This window comes from Pelobates fuscus, chromosome 5 (assembly GCF_036172605.1).
Source record: "Pelobates fuscus isolate aPelFus1 chromosome 5, aPelFus1.pri, whole genome shotgun sequence".
Taxonomy (NCBI): domain Eukaryota; kingdom Metazoa; phylum Chordata; class Amphibia; order Anura; family Pelobatidae; genus Pelobates; species Pelobates fuscus.
In genome coordinates, this window is record NC_086321.1 from 345,710,796 (window position 1) to 345,731,400 (window position 20,605).

The 20,605-nt window shown below is 37.6% G+C and overlaps 1 protein-coding gene across 1 annotated transcript; it reads left to right on the forward strand.

Moving 5' to 3' along the window:
- The first annotated feature begins 4,551 nt into the window (after positions 1 to 4,551).
- On the forward strand, positions 4,552 to 17,354 carry DUSP4 (dual specificity phosphatase 4). The gene is made up of 4 exons (XM_063453281.1): positions 4,552 to 5,235; positions 15,783 to 15,919; positions 16,439 to 16,658; positions 16,984 to 17,354. Exons 1-4 carry the CDS (start codon positions 4,776 to 4,778, stop codon positions 17,352 to 17,354), a joined length of 1,188 nt encoding a protein of 395 aa, XP_063309351.1. The 5' UTR covers positions 4,552 to 4,775.
- The last annotated feature ends 3,251 nt before the right edge of the window (positions 17,355 to 20,605 follow it).

Sequence of the window (20,605 nt, forward strand, 5' to 3'; positions counted from 1 at the left end):
TGTTAGGGTAGTTTTTCTTCTTTTAAATATAGTCTTCTCCTTTACTTTGCTAATTCCCTTTATGTATTGAAATGTTTCTATCATATCCCCCCTGTCTTGTCTTTCCTCCAATAACGCTCCTCTTTGTAAATAACCCTGTCTGTGTTGACAATGACGTTTTAAATGTATACCATTTGCATAAGTATACAAGCGGCTCAGGAAATGTTGATCCTTTGCAAATATTAATAATAATGTGTAAACATATACAAATAGAATTAATAGAAATATGTGTACACCTCTTTCTTTTTTTAATATAATTCTTTATTTCTGTTGTGCATTTATTACAGTATGGATAACTCAGTTTACAAGAGTAGAAGCCACAGAAGTCGGTATCCAGCTTATAATACGATAGACTGCACTTTTTTTTTGTATATGGAAAACAAGTGTATAAGTAGTGACCTGTGACAGGCGCCATAACGTATAACAGCAACTTATAGGTATGGAAAGATTTGCTGCGTTTTGTTTTTGTTTGTTTTTAAAAAGGCAAATACAGGCTTAACAAACTAGTCTAGGCTCATAAAACCATCAGGAGGATCAGAAGTGAAAAATGAGCAGTCAGCGGTGTTAATAAGTTTGTCTCTGCTACAGATTCAAGGGATTAGTGCTTCCAGCTACCCTCTACCTAAGATCTTCTGTGTATTTATACACTCTTGGTATCTTTTTTCAATTATTCTATTCTACTCTACAAGTCATTCTGATGTGCATTATACGCAAGAACAATACACCCCCTCATCATCCCCCCTCGTGATCCGGTCACTCCCTTCCCACATTCATACCTCCCAATGTCAGGAGATCTGTTAATATAATAATGTTATATATTTTCATTCATAACGTACAGTTGATCAGCTTCACTTATATAATTACCAATCTAGTCTAAATCCATTAACAGGATGAAATAAAGATGTAACATGCATGTTTAGACTTCTAAATATTACAACACAATTATGAGACTGAGACGTGAAACCCTAATGGAAAAGAGCCATGCCAGCTTGGCGTCCATGCACACAAAGCTGATTGAAAGCTCCTCTGCCAAGAGCTATTCAGGGCAGACCATGCACGGTACACAACTGAAGTGTTCTGTCCATGAGTTGAATGACTTGAGAGCAGAAGCACTTAATGGATAAACCATGGAACAAACCAAGGACAAAAGGACAGGGCCTCAAATTTGGGACTGTGCCACCAAATTAGAAACTACTAGGAGGTATGGATATTACTCTGCCTTCATATGTTTTTAATTATAAAAAATGTACTGTTCATCTCGACTAAAGGCAACGCCATATGTTTAGGTTATGAATTTTTTTTGTTGTATGAACAGCTGTCTTTTCTATTTTTACTTGTGAAGTTACAGAAGCCAAAAAGAGTAAATCATCAATAAAAAAAAGCAAAACATGTAAATAAGATAACATCATCACATCCATGCAAAGGCACATTTTTAAAGAGCTATACAGGAGTAGTGGGAATGCTAAAAACCAAGAGTCGTAGCCAGATTTTTAAATGTTTTTATTTATAAAAAATTTTTACCAGGCTGGATACATCGAGATTTCTCTCGTTATCAAGTATGTCCTGGGTCCACAAAATGTAAGAAGTACAATCGGTTAAGGCTCTTAGAGAGAACAAAATTCCAGAACCCATTAAGACCATACTTGATCAAGTAAAGGCATTTAAAGAGTCATTCATCAGATATAAAGAAGAAGAGAGATGTATTTAATGAATACAAATAATAACTTGCAATATAGTGGCAGTTCCAAGGATTAAGTCTTGATCAGTCAGTTGGCATTTGGAAGATTGGTACCAGCGTCAGTAAAATAGAGTCTTGGGCAGCCAATCTCCCAATGTCCACAAGGTCCAGAACTGAAGAAACCCAAAAGGAACCATAAACACATATATGCGGGCAAATACACTGATTTTCAGTCTGAATGCTCTGGGGGTGATAGTAAATCGTGGTGTAGGTTGTTTAACCCCTTAAGGACACATGACATGTGTGACATGTCATGATTCCCTTTTATTCCAAAAGCTTGGTCCTTAAGGGGTTAAAGGGAAACTCCAGTGCCAGGAAAACGATCCGTTTTCCTGGCACTGGAGGGTCCCTCTCCCTCCCACCCCCCAATCCCCGGTTACTGAAGGGGTAAAAACCCCTTCAGTGACTTACCTGAGGCAGCGGCGATGTCCCTCGCCGCTGTCTCCGCCTCCGCGACGCTCCTCCTCTTCATTACGTCATTGCATGCGCATTACGTCTCCCCATAGGAAAGCATTGAAAAATCATTTCAATGCTTTCCTATGGGGTTTTGAGCGACGCTGGAGGTCCTCACACAGCGTGAGGACGTCCAGCGACGCTCTAGCACAGGTTTCCTGTGCTAGAACCCAGGAAGTGACCTCTAGTGGCTGTCTAGTAGACAGCCACTAGAGGAGGAGTTAACCCTGCAAGGTAATTATTGCAGTTTATGAAAAACTGCAATAATTACACTTGCAGGGTTAAGGGTAGTGGGAGTTGGCACCCAGACCACTCCAATGAGCAGAAGTGGTCTGGGTGCCTGGAGTATCCCTTTAACATACTATTTGAGCCCGAATGCTACATCATACCACTAGAATGGTGTTTTATTTATTACTAGAGTGAGAATTTAAAGTAAATTTCATATTTAAGGCCAAATCACTTAAACTAAAAGCAGAGGTGATTTGTTCCAGTTTGGCTATTTTGACTTTAAATGTGAAATTCACTGTAGCCAATAACCCTGCCAGCGTTTAATCTAGGCAGAGCCCTGTATTAAGTCGAATTGACTTAGTCTAATGATGTTTCCTTTGCAAGAGAACCTGATACATGACTTCCTCTTTGTAAAGCTCCCCGTCTCTCGTTCCCTCCTGGTGTCTTTTGTTTCCTATTCATGAATGGCACATTACAAGGCACGGGTGACAGCACAGGCACACACTGCAGAGCCTTCTCCTCCATTCACAAATGTCTCCACCCACGCTCCTTCCCCGGAGCGCGCTCCCGTCTGCCAGCCCAACATTCCGTGCGCGCACTCTTTTTATGAATGAGAGAACGTTGGAATCAGAATGAGAACGCCGAGTGTCTCTTTAGCTCTCTCGCTGTGACGTCACGACCCATTGCTAGAACTGCTCTGGCTGCCTCTTCCTCCTCGCCTTCATTCATTAGAATAAGAGACAGGCAAGGAGACGGCAGGGTTCTGGCAGTTTAATGGCAGGCAGCCTGCTGTCAGTGTACACACTTTGATAGAAAGCAAACATTCCAATAAAAGTATATAACGTGTACTAATTCATTCATATACATTATACACATGGGATTAATCTAGATTACTGTATATACATGGGGATAATATATATATATATATATATATATATATATATATATATACTATATACATAGGATGAATTTATATATATATTTACTATATACATAGGATGAATTTATATTATATATATATATGGGGTTAATTTACATTATATACATGGATTAATCTAGATTACTGTATATACATGGGGATTATATATATATATATATATACTATTTACATAGGATGAATTTCTATATATATTATATACATAGGATGAATTTATATTATATATATGTGGTTAATTTACATTATATACATGGGATTAATCTAGATTACTGTATATACATGGGGTTTTATTTATATTATATATTTATTATATACATAGGATTCATTTATGTTATATACATAGGATTAATTTGCATTATATACCTGGGATTAATTGACATTATCCATAAGGTTAATGTACATTATATACATAGGGTTAATTTATATTATATAAATGGGATAATTTACATGGGATGAATGTAGATTATATACATTAGATTAGTTTACATTATGTTCCTAGGATTAATTTGTGTTATATACATGATATTAATATATATATTATATACATAGGGTTAATGTATATGATGTGCATGGGGTTTATATAGATTATATACATGTGGTTAATTTATATTATATACATGTGGTTAATTTACATGATATATTTGGGATTAATGTAGATTCAATTAATGTGATTAATTTAGATGATATACATAGGAATAATTTATATTCTATGCATGGGGCTAATATAGATTATGTACATGGGGTTAATTTCCATTATATATATATGGGATCAATTTATATTATGTACAAGGTATTCATTTCTATTATATACATGGGTTTAGTTTATATTATGTACATAGTAATCATGTATATTATATACATGGGATTAATATAGATTATATACATGGGATTAATTTACATTATATACATATGGTGAATCTATATTATGTACATGGGGTCAATGTAGATTATATTATACACATTGTATTAATGGATGGATTGATATGATGTACATGGGGTGAATGGGGAGCAGGCAGGTGGAGGGTGTCACATTGGGCAGTGACAGGGCGTGCAAGGGGTTAAGGTTCAGCCTCCTTACACACGCCCCCCTTCCCCCACCCCTCAATTTATCTCCTTCCCTCCTAAAAACACGCAGCAACAAAGCCATAGAGAGACCGTGACAGGCGGAGGGCGGGGAGACACTCGGTGTACCCGCATCCCTCACATTCACCGTTTAGGGGTTGCAGACTACACGTCAGACAGACAGACAGAGACAGACAGACAGATAGATAGAGAGAGGCAGGCAGTCAGTCTGCCCGATCCCCCCCTGCCCGCCCCCCTATAGGGCGCTTTGTACCGCTCTTTATCTCTCCCCCCACCATAACCACCACGCGCTGCAGGATGCTGAGCATGGAGGAGCTCCGGGAGATGGACTGCAGTGTGCTGAGGAAGCTGCTGAAGAGGGACGGGATGCCCGGCCGTACCAGCGGAGTCCGTAACCACCATCGCCCCCCGGGCTCCCCCAGCAATGTGGGGGTGGCCGGCACCTGCCTGCTGCTGGACTGCAGACCCTTCCTGGCGCACAGCGCCGGCCACATCCAGGGCTCCGTCAACGTGCGCTGTAACACCATCGTACGGCGCCGGGCCAAGGGCTCGGTCAGCCTGGAGCAGATCTTGCCGGCTGGGGGCAAGGAGGACGACGAGGTGCTGAGCCGCCTGCGCTCCGGGCTCTACTCGGCCGTCATCGTGTACGACGAACGGAGCGCCCGAGCCGAGTCCCTGCGGGAGGACAGCACCGTGTCCCTGGTGGTCCAGGCTCTGAGGAAGGACACCGACAGCACTGACATCTGCTTACTGAAAGGTACAGCACGGCTTGGGTACCCTCCCCCAGTGACCCCTCAGTGCCCTGTCACCTGTCATAAATACTGTCTGCTAATCACAATAAACATTATAATTATTCTAAAATCATTTATTTAGTCTTTGGAGAACTTTGGAAAGGGAACAAGAGCCACCCCCACCCCCCGTAGAATAAAGACCCAGTTCAGTTTTGGGGTGTAAGCATCATTATTTATTTTATTTTAATAATAATAATAATAAATAATATTAATAATATTTTTCAAATCCTTATTTAGTCCATGGAGAACTTTGGAATTGAACAATAGAACCTCCCTTCCCATTCTAGAATAGTGTTTTGGGGTGTAAGCATCACTTGTCACTATAATATTCACTGTGCACAATGACCTATTGCGCGCACACACTGATGTGTAGTAGGGTGTTTAAGTGGGAGTTAATGAGAACACATTGTGTGACCTGATCAAACTCTGTGATCAGGGGTGAATTCATCCTATATTGTTATTTTGACATCCCCCAGTAATGGGATCTATGTAGCAGTTAATAGACCCATAGAGCTATTTCTGAAGTCTCTGCTCTCATTCACAACATTTGTTTCGTTTCCATTGATCAATGTGTTTCACATTCTGCAGTAGTATTCTAGTGCAAGTCCAAGAAGGATTTTTTTTCCTAGCTTGTTGCAAAATTGTGCTTCAAACTGTTTTTTTTTTTTGCCTTCTTTTGGATCAACAGCAAAAAAAAAAAAACGTGAGGAAGGTTGAACTTGATGGACGCGAGTCTTTCAGCTATGTAACTATGTAGTTGGTGTGGTTGAGAGCAATTGTCTTTTAAAATGGTTTAATTTTTATTAAAAGGCTGTAATAAACTGTCCAAAACAACCCAAGCATTATGCAAAAAGGGAATTGGGTAAATGGATACAAAAAGTAAATGTAGCTTTAAATTTTACTTTTTTTTTGTTTTTGTTTTTATTTGTTTGACTGGCAATTGACACTCCTGTGTCCCTGTCAGGTAGAGACTTTGGTATAAAATGTATTAAAATAAAGCAGACGCTGTTCCTCTTCGTGTGTTTAAATAAGGAATAATAATTACCACGGAAACCTACATCCTGTTTCAAAATGTCTCTTTACCCCAGATTGGTAATGCTTGTGCCCCTGTAGTAGAAATCTACATCATTTTGTATGATTTTTTTTTACCATCAGTTTATCATAGTTCTTGTAACTCCTCTATTTTATTCTTTATTTATATAAACTGACTAACGTGTAATATTATTCCATCAGTGGACTGCTGGTTGGACTGCTATGTATCAGTAGTAATATTGGGAATACATTCTCCCTACAAATGGGCACCATTGTATGAGGATAAAAATGCGGCGGTTTATATTATCCGCTGTAATGTCTGATCTTTACTTTTTAATGACTAATGCTGGATGAATTTATTGCACATGGGCATATTGCAAGAGTTATATAATTGCAAAATAGTATTTCATGAGGTGTTGACTAATTCTTGATAACTTAACCTCTTCATGACGTGAATGACCTCTCCGTCCTGTCATGATTTTCCTATTTCTTTTACGAAAGGGTTAATCTGTCCTTTCTAATTACTGCAAATCTAATCACATATGACTATTTTATTAACATTGAAATCTGACCGCATATCTACATAATGGCTGAAAGAGTTCCTTTTAGAACACCGTTCTAACCCTGCCTGTTTGAAAAATGTTATGGGAATATAATCAATTAAAGCACTCAAATTTGGATTTACCATAATTATATAAAATAAAAAATTCCCCCTTTAAGATACATACATTTCTGCTTTTCAATATCCTGTGTAAATGTCATGTTTTCACTGGTGTTAACTTTGAGAATTTTTGTTTGTATGTGTGTCTGTAATATTTCAGATTATCTGAATTCTTGTCGCAAACCATTTGTTTCTAGTTCTGCTTAGCTTTAGAAAGGGAGATCATGTAGATATTGGTAATGGACTGGGTTGTATAGTTGGCATACTGTTTAAAATGATATTTAGATTAAATGTAATCCTTGTTTGTGTGCGGTCTTGGCGTTCGTTCGTTCGTTCATTCATTCAACAAATGGCAAGAAGCCACACCATATGCCATTGTGTTAAAAGAAGCAGTCCCTTTTTACAACTCTAAAGGTGTTAAAATTGTTGTATATCTGCCAATTGCCAAACCCAAATATGTTTGCACTTTGGTAACCAGGCATCTCCTTTTCAAAATGGTAGATTGTCATTAATTCAGCAGAGTGACCTGATAACCGACTTTAATGCACTGTTTTTCATGCAAAAAGAGAGAAATGCATTCTCCGTACAGTCTTAGCTGTACTGTTAAATGTGACACAATGTTATTCTCTAGTCGAACCAGAATTGTAAAAATTCGGATTCACCAACTGTTTGAGTGTATGGGCATAATTCGTTCAATGTTGCAATTTTAAAAACAAATTGTGATGTGTGTGTGTACACACACAACAATGGATTGTTGTACAAGTCTGCGTGTTAGAAAGCTTCCACATACATGTTTATTATTAGAACAGAAACCGTGAAACACGAGACAAAGGATTTCCGTTCATAGATTATGTGCACACAGGTTCCTGATCTGTCTGCAGAAAACCAAATTCTCTGTTTGAGAGCCCATTTTTATTTTTTTGTTTCGTATGCTGGTCAATAGAGTATTTGCATTGAAATCTGATAGACCTTTGCATTTTTAATTTGCTGATAGTCATTCTACCCATTCATGATTTTTGCAAGTAGAAACAGTGAGACGATCAGCTCATTTGAGCTCGACCCTCTCTCTCTGTTTCCCATTTTTTATATCATTTTTGTAATTTATTTACTGTTTTATACCCCCTATTGTAAGGTGCTGTGGAATATGTTGGTGCTAAGGTGATATGTGATGTATTTGTATTTAAAACATCTCCCTGCTTGGTTATCTTGGAGATGTTGGCATTGTGATTGTTCTTTGTCTACGGCTCTGACTTTCATTCTTGGCTTGTGGTTGTATAATTTCTCCTTTTTTTTCTGTTCTTTTCTGTGAATGAGTGTTAACAGCCCTTAACCTCTTCACTCTGTCATTCTCAAATAAAAAAAGACTCTAGCATCCAGAACTAGTGTCTTCCTCGCCATTGTGGGATGGGTGGGGGAAGGGGACTTGACAGTTCATCAGTATCCTGCAGTTCCACATTGATAAGGAATTGCAGGTTTTATTTATGAATTAGAAGACGACTGGAAGGTACGGTTTGTGTATATTGTGCAGGATGATATGAGTGGCTTGATTTCTGTTAGGCGTTTGAGTTTGCCTTGTGCTATTTAACAGGCACGAATATTTAAATAAAAATCGGTTATAGAGGCGCTCTCACCTCCCTCCCCTCCCCAAGTATTTCAGAATGATAAAATATTTATTAAATACTTAGATTGACTGGCTGTGTTGGAATGTCACTGAAATTCCAACCCAGTCAAAAAATATACTGAGACAAAGTAGAGACGAATTTAATATTCACATTTTATATAGCGTCAACTTATTAGGCAGCGCTTTGCAATGTAATAAAATTTGAGGACCCTGCTCAAACAAGCTTACAATCTAGAATGCTTTGTCTACTTTTTTATTTATTTTTCTACATCTGACAAAATTTGACACTGGGCAGTGCTACCGCTGTAAAGCCTTGTTACTTCCCCCAGCCATCTGTAGTAAAATTTATAAAGTGGACTACAAGGGTTATATAATTAGGCTCTCTCCATAGGAAAGTATTGCTTCAGTGCTTTCCTATGGGGCTTTAACTGATGCTGGATGTCTTCGTGCAGAGCACGAGGACGTCCACCAAAAGTCGCATAGCGAGCAGGAAGTGCCTCTAGTCGCTGTCTTACTGCACAAGAGGAAGTTTTAGACCTGTAATGTAATCATTGCAGTTTCTCAAACTGCTATAATTAACATTGCATGGCTAAGAGGACAGGGACACTGCACCCAGACCACTTCAATGAGCTGAAGTGGTGTTGGTGCCTATAGTGTCCCTTTTAAGCTCTTTCTATGGAAGGTCTTGGGGAATCCTCCATAGATCTCAACGCTGTACTCTAGTGCATGTGGAGAGTGTCAGGAATCGGATGGCGGCGCCTGCGTGGGACAGGTTCAGGTAAGTTAATCTCACAATCGCCTGCCTCTCCCTAGCCATTCAATCCTGATCTGCGATGTCACCGTCATGGGATTGCAATATATGCAAAGACCCCAGCCAGTGACAGATCAGCTTTAAATTGGACCTGATATCTATAAACACACACATTACTTTTCTACAATGATGAGCTGCTACACCTGAAGCTTTGCTATGATTTGATATTCTGTTTGCTTGCCCCCTGTATTTCACAAATGGTTTTTGTCAGGTATGCAAAATAAAATTGAAATGTAACTGGACTTCTCCATCATGGCTTCCTGCCAATCACACTTCCAAATGTTGCTATTTTCTGTCATTTAACAATGTTGAGAAATGGAAATCACATTTCTGTTCTACTCATTTGCATTGTGTGCCCTGCCTGTGCCTAGACTAAATTGAATTGTGAAAATAAATATATAGATCCAAATGCCTGCACCAAGTAAATAATATGCCCGGTGCTTGTCTGCCAAAATACACAAAAATAGGAAATGATCGCAATCCAAGGACTATATTGTAGTAAAAATAAAACCTTGGCTTTTCAGGTTGTAGGCTGGTAAAAATGTCAACGTTTCAGTTCAGGATTCTGAACTTTCCTGAGGATGTGCTATCATTTCATATTTATGGAGCATCACATGAAAAGCTTTTAACATAAGATAATTACGTTAAATGGTTAGACATACTTCACTGAACTGTATAGTCTTTACAGACTGGGTTTCTAAATATACCGAAAAGAGACTAGTTTGAAAGATGATCTTTGGAAATCTCTTCTACTTATGGCCTACAGAATATATTGTCGAGTTATGAGCTGTTAGAATGATTTGAGAAAGCTCTGTTCTGTTTCTAAGAATCATTAAAACAACTTGACCAAAATCAAAGAATTTTTTTTTTTTTTTTTTTTTGTGGCCTATTCTCAATTTTATGTTTTCTAAACCGTGGTATATCTGATGCACTGTGTCGTCCAAGATACAGCCTGAACGCCATTTTCTTTAACAGCCGAAGAGGAATTCTTGTGTTATAAAAAGCACTATGAACCTCATTGTAAGCACTTGATGTCACAGATCCCGAATGCCTTTGTCAGAACCACATCCTCTCCTATCTCTCCCTTTCCCTTACTACATTCCATTCATTCTCTTAGATTAACCAGGCTGAACCGGAAGAATGCCCTCTCTTGCACTTCACAATGCGTTTTAGTATATTTTAGACTTGTTGTCCCTTGACCCTCTTTTACTCGGTTAATGCTAACATTTCAGTAATTCCATAGAAAAACCTTTCTGCCAAAATAAATGAATTCTTCTTGTCTGTTTTTATATTTCTTGGTGGTTTTTTTTTTTTTTTTTTTTTTTTTTTCTTCATCTGACCAGTCAGTTGCTCTTTTGGAATTGCGACATCTTTGACATCTGTGCAAAGACAATTGCTGCCTTTTGTGCCCAATCCCATAGTCAAATTTTTATACACTGTCCCATCTGAATCTAAAATGGGGCCACAGAGACGTATTTCTAAATTATAGAAAAGTCAGTGTTATGGCAAATTAATAATATCTAAATTAAATTTTTATAAGATTCATGTAACATCACTTGTAAAAACATTGTTGTTAATATCTTCATGTAAACATAAAACGGAAAATCTGTGTACTAACCACTTTATAGCTTTCCTTATTGTAAGCAATATTTATGGTTCTAAAAATGCCCAATACTTAGCTGTAAACATTTCTGTCTGTATATTATCTCCATGTCCTGTTAAGCCTGAAACATTAACCACTTACATTTTTGTGACACTAGCCATTTTAATTTTTTTTTCTTTGTTGGCGTAACACAAAGAGTGCATTGTAGATTTTACATATTTGGAGAGATGGACAGTGGGAACTGCTTTAAAAAACACACAAAAAAAACCCCTTTCTTAAACTTAAAGGGACACTATAGTCACCCAGATCATGTCATCTCAATGAACTAGCGACTGTCCGTATAATGGCACTTCTGCAACACTGACCAAGTGAAATGCATAAGTCCCATTTGGAAAGAATTAATTGAATGCTTTTTCTATGGGGAAACGTGAATGTGTGCTCGCTGCGCATGTGCCTTAGATCCCAAATGCTGCTGCATGAGGATCATTGGATTGGACCATTGCCTAGGAAGCCATTCATTTTCCATGAAGTTGCACGAGGCAGAGGGGTAAGCAGCGCAGACAAAATGTGCATAATTTATTTTAAATGCACCTGTAAGGAGGGACCTTAATACAAGCAGTAACAGGGCCACTATAGCATTAGGAATACATATTATATGTAATTAATGTAGGACCCTCTTTAAATCTGATTATATTTGTAAAAGAACCAGGAGCTCTCGGTACTGGGGTCTCAGATTTTATATACTAGTTTTGGGGTGTGTGTGTGTGTGTGTGTGTGTGTGTGTGTGTGTGTGTGTGTAAATTATTTTTTTTAAATATATATCTATCTCTGTATCAGTTGTACTTGAGTGGCATGTGTTGTGTAAGGTTGGTTCCTATGGTAGCCAGCAATATGGATCTATCTCTCAGTGAAATGGTTTATTCGTTTCCATTTGTGACAAAGCCGTGGGTGAAAGTATGAATCACTCCAGTGATATGGATCAGATAGTCGGAAATGCTTCTCGCTGCAGGTCCACTGACGATAATTAATGGACGTGGGAGGGATATTATTGGATGCAGTTGCAACCTGGGTCCATTCAGAAAATTCTGAGCCACCCTGGGGAAATTTTAAAGTACAGCAGCTGCTGAGTATTCTTCCTGAACCTCATGTATTTTTTTTTTTTTTTTCTTCCCTATAGTAACTCTGGTGTTAACTGACAGCGACCCCCTCCCCTCTCAGATTTTCCTTATACTTAATTCACAAATGTGCACACAGCCTTCCATGGACTATTTTTGTATTCCAGTCTGCAGTTGTACACTTGCATGTTTGTTTTGTGGCCTTGTGGAGGGGCTAACTTAACGCTGTAATTCACTAGAAAACGATAACCATCACATAATTTGCATATCGAAACCTCCAGCATTGCAGTAGCTGTCTGGGCTCACTGATTAGACCTCTTCAAAGCAGTTTTGGCAGAGACAATTTTTTTTTTTTAATTTCTTTTTAAATCTCAATGTGCATTGTGGGTTTGAGTGTTTGTGTAATGGCCTGGTTATTAAACTATTTTCAGGTGTTTAGAGATAGTACAAGACATTATACCTCTTGGCTCTCAAAGAGTAGTTATAATTATTATTACCATTTATATAGCGCCAACAGATGCCGTAGCGCTTTACAATATTATGAGAGGGGGGATTTAACTATAAATAGGACAATTACAAGAATACTTACAGGAACGATGGGTTGGAGAGGACCCTGCTTAAACGAGCTTACATTCTATAGGAGAGTTAGATATTGTATATCTAGCCGTAGATGTGTGTACATGTATGCTATATTTGAAGACCTATAAATGGAACTTGCTACATGTATGGGTGATACTGTAATTTCTAAATAACATTGGATGTTTTATGTAGAGCTTCTTGTAAAGTTCACTTGTAGGACCAGTTTGGGCACCATAGCAACTTCAACTGTGTGTGTATGTATATTTCTAGCAAAAATGTGATTCTTAAACTAATTTACATATCCCCACCCAGAATCGCATGCGGTAGTAACATCACTGCAGATTTGTGATTTCTGTGGGAAAAGAAAGTCTTACGGGTTGACTGGTGTGCAGATTTTTGTTTAGTGTGTGTTGAATTAGATTTTGAATCGACACTGTAAAAATGCGAACACTGCAGTGATCCATTCGGTCTTTTGCGGTTGGTAGAATCATTGTATTCTTTTTTTTTTTTTTTTTTTTGTAAATTTTTTTTAACTTGATCATTTAATTTTTTTTTATTTCTAACTATATATTCAGCAGAAATGATGCGGTAAGAATCCTTTTATTTGGTGGTATGCTTGTGTTGTAGGTCATTGTAACTGCATATGTGATGGGACAAATGCTTTGTGTTTACCATCGTTGGTGATCTGAAGCCTCTGAGGTTGCATGCAGGGTCTCCCTACATAAAAATTAATATTGTGAGCTAACATTGGCAATTGGCATAGCAAGAGGGTCTACTTTTCTTTTTGTGAAACTTCCATTGGGTAGGGGCGAGAGAGTATGAGCTAGGCAGGCAGTATTTGAGGGACGATGTGAGCCAAGGTGAAATGTCAGGGTTAATGTAGTGATCATGCTTATATGGGTGCGAAATGTGTGGGTGGTTTGCTATGTTGGGAAGGATAAAGGACAGACCTGGAAGGGCTAAAAACAGAAATGAAGATTCCTCTTGGGAACTAGAGTCAGAATAGGTTAACAGAAATGAAAGTGGCAGAGAGTTTAGCCGGATTGCAGAGCTGCAATGCAGGAGATCGGATAGATCTAAAGTAAAGCTACAGTTAACAACAAGATACACTGTAGTCAGGTGTCGTCTCATATGACTGCCCGTCCAATAAGGAGGCATTTCTTAGAAACAGACACCGCAGATCCGTAAATAATTGGTACAAGAAGACAACAGGCAACGCTCCCGGAATACTATCGTGTGAGTGTCATGGGTTTAAATGCACCTCGATTTTGAATTGCTACTTTTCTGCTCACAAGAGCCCATATCATCATCCATTATCCATCATCCAAAAAAAAAATAACTGGGGTGGTGTTTCCCCTAATAAACTTTCACTGATCTGCATTCCAGGAACGGTGCCATTTTTCTTCTAGTAAAAGCAAGCTGAGGACTAATCATACAAGGTGGAGATGTGTACTGATATTATTATTATGCCAGCAAATTCCATAGCGTTGTATGGAGGGATGTTTGAGACGAGCTAGAATGGAGGTGACAAAAATGGACGGGAACTGAGATGGTATAGAACAAGGATCCCCAAACCCTGGCCCTCCAGATGTTGCTGAACTACAACTCCCATGATTCTCTGGCTATGTATTCCATTCAAAGAATCATGGGGGTTGTAGTTCAGCAACATCTGAACAGGATCATTGGAGTAGGATAACCTATTTTATATCTAGAAAAAAGATGCAGATGAGCATGGTTCAGACTGCCTTACTGGAAACCAATGCGGAGAAGTTAAAACGAACGTGGGATTGTAGCATTTTAGAATCTGTAAATATTAGTCATCTGCAGGAGTCTGGATTTTGCAACTCAAAATGTATCGCATAACTAAATCATTAAAGCTGTGATTTTTGGCATATATAATATCGATTTTTCGATTTTTAGAATGGTTGGTTGACCGTTGCTATATTGTTTCTTAGAATTCTTCATTCACCTGCAGATAATCAGGACAGATGTAACCAAGATACAAAACAATATCATAATATATATATATATATATATATATATATATGTATATATATATATATATATATATATATATTATAAATTTTTTTTTTTTTTTTTTTTTTTTAATGGGTCACTACTATTAAAGGATCACAATGGAGTCAGGAACACAAACATGTATTCCTGACCCTATAGTGTTAAAACCACCATCTAGCTCCCCTGGGCCCCTCATGCCTCCAGAAATATAGCAAAATCTTACTGTATTCAAGCTGTAGATCTTCATGCTGTTTGCCTCAAAAAAACAAGCAGTTTGTTGACCTCATCAGAAGTGGTAGCCTGATCCAATCACAATGCTATCCCATAGGATTGGCTATTGGCTGAGACTGACAAGGAGGCAGATCAGGGGAGGATCCAGGAAGGATCTCTAACAGCCATCTGAGGCGTTATCACTAGGCTGTAATGTAAACACTGCATTTTCTCTGAAAAGACCGTGTTTACAGCAAAAAGCCTGAAGGTAATGATTCTACTCACCAGAACAAATTCAATAAGCTGTAGTTGTTCTGGTGACTATAGTTTCCCTTTAATGTCCATAAAGCTTCTGAACATTTATTTACCAGAACTGTAGTATTAGACATGTGCATTTTTATTGTGCTCTCCCTTAAATTTACCATGTTTTTTTTTTTTTTGCCAATGAATTGATTTGTCTGGCATAGCACCCTTTTTAATTAGATGTTTATACCGATCAGTCAGTCTAAAAATGAATTGAAGGGGGGTCTTCCCCGCATTAATCAATCGGTTATCAAATGAATTGATTCATTTAAGGGAAACTACAAAAATGCAAATCTTTTAACGATGTCATCAGGCTCCGTAGATAAGATAACTAATACTGAATGTAAAATGGCTGACGGAATTTTAACAAAAATACAATTTAAAATCTAATCCTATGCTTCGATGGTTTGTCACTAAATATTGAATGATTGCTTCTCAAATGGTAGTTACTTTATTAAGAAATATTATTCTTGTATACATGCTTTGATCTGATATATATATTTTCTCTATTAATTTCTGAAGAATTGCGTCATCAATATCTTGCTTCTCTTTGTTTCTGCAGGGGGATATGAACGGTTCCATTCAGAATACCCAGAGTTCTGTGCAAAAACAAAATCCATAAACAGTATTTCATTGCCTGCTAGTATTGAACCTGCTGATATGGGCTGCAGTTCGTGTGCAACACCATTGCATGACCAGGTAAACAATTCTGTTGGATATTAAGCGAAGTGATTAAATCCGTAACCTCTGTTTAGTATAAATACTTTGACAAATTTCACCGTGTGGAACCATTTTGATATGAGTTTTTTTTTTTTAATTTAATTTTATTTTTTTGGTCAATCTTAAAAAAAATATATATTTTGGTCTAGATATTTATTATTTTTTGCAAAGGAAAGGTTTGGCTTAATTCTGAATATCTAGTCAAATTGTAATTAAGTGGCACCATAACGCCTTACTATAGTGTAACTTGGTGCAACCATTCTTGTTTTACCAAAGGTGTTTTTAGAGATGTTTTATAAATACCTCTCCCCCACCCAAATACTTGGAATGGGGGCTAGGGGGTAGGTGTGCTTGGAATGTTCCTTTTTATGGATTGTAGAAAACCTAGCTTTATAACTGATCGTAGAATAAGAATTTCAGCTTAGCCATCCACTTAAAACTTCCTGTCTGGTACATTTTATCATATCAAGAAGTATTGTTTTGTTTCCTTCTGGACAGGGTGGACCAGTTGAGATCCTTCCTTTCCTGTACCTCGGCAGTGCTTATCATGCTGCCAGAAGAGACATGTTGGATGCCTTGGGGATCACCGCCTTATTGAATGTATCTTCTGATTGCCCGAACCATTTTGAAGGTCATTTTCAGTATAAATGCATACCGGTGGAAGATAACCACAAAGCGGACATCAGCTCCTGGTTTATTGAAGCAATAGACTATATTGGTGAGTTTAAGGAAGTCTTTTTATTAAAGTTATTTATACTGTGCCATTATGCATGGTTTCGAAAAATATATTGTTTGTATGTATCGTGTTTAATGGCTTGATGTTTAGAGAAACAAACGTGTTTTTTTTTTTTTAATAATTTTATTGTGATGTATCTTAAGCCGTACTATGGTAGGTTAGTCGTTACAGGCATCCATTGGGCCTACCCTGTTAAGGCTCATGTAAAATGCCACATTCTCTCCTGCGTTATCTGTATAAATCCATCCATCTTTGGTGATCTTATAGACTGCCATTTATTCATTTTTTTTCCCCCTTACTTTTACAGATTCCATTAAGGATAATAATGGACGTGTTCTTGTTCACTGCCAAGCTGGCATTTCTCGTTCCGCTACGATCTGCTTGGCCTATCTGATGATGAAGAAGAGAGTGCGACTAGAAGAAGCATTTGAGTTTGTGAAGCAACGTCGAAGTATCATCTCCCCTAACTTTAGCTTCATGGGACAGTTGCTACAGTTTGAATCTCAGGTCCTGACTACTACGTGTGCTACTGAGGCTGCTAGCCCATCGGCGACGTTGCAGCGTAGCAAGCCTTCCTCGTCGCCAACATCTCCTTTCGTTTTCAGTTTTCCTGTGTCTGTAGCGGCCCCTAGTAGCCTTTATCTTCACAGTCCTATTACCACCTCACCCAGTTGTTAAAGAAAACCAATAAGTAAATTGAAGAAAGAGGGAAGGGTGGGTAAGCGAAACAGACTTTTTGTCCATTTTGGCTATTCTAGGTCCAAAAGGACTTCTCTATAGGGAGCTGAACTTTCACTGAGGAAAATGCAAACCCTTAAGTATCAATTGAGGGGGTTGGGGATAACAAGCAATAATTAATTTTTTATCCCATCTTGGATGTAATTTGAATTTTTATTTTTATTTTTTTTAAATGTTAATTTTTTTCCGTGTGTGTGTATCTATATAAATACACACACATTGCTATTTCACGTTAAGCTTATTTTATGATTTTATTTTTAAATGGCCACATTGGCATCAGGGCTTTTGTCCATGTGTTTTTAATAAGCAAATAACATTTGGGAAAGCTAAATCTTCTCAAAGTGCCTCCAATTACATTATTATTGACTTCTTTTTTTTTTTTTTTTTTTAACCCTTTTTAAATTTTCCTGTTTGAAATTTTTGTAATTCTTTGTAACTTTTTTTTCCATTGAAAGTTCTGTCCTCCAAAGTATCATAATGCAATAAGAGGCATACAAGCAAAACGTGTCTAGTATACGGATATTCCTGCATTATCTGATTTTTAAGAGCACAACTGCGAAAACTACTCTATTGAATGCTGGGATTACTTGCAGATGATCTCGCCAATCTTTGGACTCGAGTAAGAAGTGGATTTTTTTTGATGAATATAATTTTGGGAATTTTCTGTAATGTGTTACAAGAAGGGTGATCTTTATGATTCCCACTTGCAGAGAGAAAAGGTTTAGTGGTCCGAAATACAGTAAATATTTAATGTGTCTATATTTACCATGTTAACGGGAAAGATATTCCAACATATTTTTGATAAAATGTATAATTGTCCTGCCATCAGATTTATGCATTGCCACAGTTAAATTCTAATCTAAAAAAAATAAGGTCTTCGGGGGGGGACGCCATCTTCTATAGCTCGTATGTCTCTCTACTTGAATGAACAGACAAGAAATGACACTTGGCTCCCCCTTCAGGCTTATTTTGGTAACTACATCAAATATGCTACAACTGATCCCTTCTTATATATCATTGCCCTTTTAACATGATCGCAATGTGTAATCAAAATATAATTCACCATTCCCTCGTTACCACTTGTGATATGGTACAAAGGGCCTAGACTAAACACACACTGTTGAAATCGTGTAATATACCTGATCGTTTATGGTTCTAATACAAGCAGTATAATTGGTGAAGTAGATGTTTTATACACATTATGTACATCTTACAGTAAGGTATTGCAGTCCTGAGCAATTATAGAAGTATTCTAACCACAATAGTTTTACATCATTATTTTTCCTAATGACAGTTCTTCACAAAGAAGCAGTCAAATATCCACACAGATTTCATATTCAAATTGGCAGTATTTTGTATCCACGTGTCAGATTTTTACCTAATATTTATTGGTCTTAGAACCCGTATTCCAAAGGTCTCTACATATTTTTTTTTTCTTTCTGTATATTTATATATTGAGTTATCTTTATTTTTTTTATTTTTTTTACTTATTTTATTTAATTTGAAACCTTGAGAGAGAAAACAATGTAATGGGCTAACAGGCATACTTTAAAGAGTGCCCTCTGAGCTATTTAAGGCAAACAAAGAGAATTCTGTATATGGGGCAATTTTGGCACTGTTGCCATGGAATGTTCCTACTGATTGCCCAACTATTAACTTTGTTACAGAACATTGCCTTACACGTGACCCCTGTCATTGAGCTTTTGTAATGTGACATATTGGGGGAAAAATGTTACTTAATTCTCTATTTCAGTAGACTCTCCGTGGTAGCAGAAAGCAAGACTCCACCCCCCCCCCCCCATCTGCCTTCACGAATATTTCAGCCCCCCCCCATCTGCCTTCACGAATATTTCAGCATTTCCAGAGTAGTCATTCATGTAGATATTTAATAGCCAGATGGCTTTTCTCCGCTTATCAGAATGTGTAAAGGAACATTATGTCTATCTGCATCCGTTTTAAAACCGCAAGAGAGAAGCGATTTTACCTTCCCTGCAAATGTTAAATCTATTTTTAGTTTTTTGTAAAAAAACATCTATTTTTATTTTTTTTATTTTTTGGGGGGATAATTAAAACAATCTGTATATCCATGTGAACGATTAGTTTTTAAAACTGGGGCAATAAGCCTTCCTAGCTTTCCTTACAGTAATGTCCCTTGACCCCCCTCCACCCCCATTGCCACCATCTAGATTGCTATAGACTTACTATACCATTTACTGATCAGTGGAATCTCCCTCAATCTACATTGTTGGAATTTGTTCTCCACTCATCAGAATAATTCCCTGCTGGTATTGGGCATGTGCAAGTGGGTAATCTGTTGCATGGGGTAATGTCAAATAATTATACGATCAGGATTAGATCTTTCCTTTAAATTTTAAGACCATCGGTATATTGACTTTTCTCCAATGATATGGGTTATAGGAAACTTTTTATTTCCCTTTTCTAATATTTATAGATCTTCTTCTATTTGTTTCTTAATAAATTAGATCGTACCATTTAAACACTGAACAATACATGATGTGATGGATGTATGGTTTGGCAGCACAGGTTTTAGTAGTCCTCTGCTGACCCAAGCGTTCGTGTTGATTTGTCAGCAAATCAGTCATTTTAGTTGACACAATTGTGCGCTGAAGCAGGAAAGGCTGTAAAATTGTTTATTTAGCACCCCTTGGGTTTAGTTGCTAATTTTAGAACAGTTTTTTTTTTTTTTTTTTTTTTTTTTTTTTTAAGTAAGGATCCTGCATGCAGAAATCCTGCATGCACAAATCCATATAATTAATCATCCAGATTTTATTTGCCAAAGATTTTGTGCCATAGCTACATTCTCATCTCTCTCTCCCTTCAAAACGAAGGCTTGAGACGACTGGAAATGTAGCACTTTATGCTCATCCAGAGCATATAAAACATTCCTCTGTAATGATGAATAACCACGTAAGGTGCAGCCACAAGCAGCTTCTGTTTTTATTAATGAAATGAATAGGAGGCAAGTGGCTCATCCATTGTGTGTCCTTTTAGTTAATTTTCATAGCAGCTTGTTATCTGTCCTGTGCAAGTATCTCTCATTCAATAGTATCTCTTTAACATTCTCTTAAGCACTTTAAGTTTGGTCAATCTTGTTTGACTCAAACAGGCTTCTTACATTTTTTTTTTATTTAATTCCACCCCCCCCCCCCCCCCACCCCCACCCCCACAGT

Excerpts from the sequence above, each read along its gene's own strand:
- DUSP4 (XM_063453281.1), top strand. The coding sequence starts at position 4,776 with ATGCTGAGCATGGAGGAGCTCCGGGAGATGGACTGCAGTGTGCTGAGG. Across the intron at positions 5,236-15,782 it reads TGACATCTGCTTACTGAAAG|GGGGATATGAACGGTTCCAT; the intron begins GTACAGCACGGC and ends TTGTTTCTGCAG. Across the intron at positions 16,659-16,983 it reads TGAAGCAATAGACTATATTG|ATTCCATTAAGGATAATAAT; the intron begins GTGAGTTTAAGG and ends TTACTTTTACAG.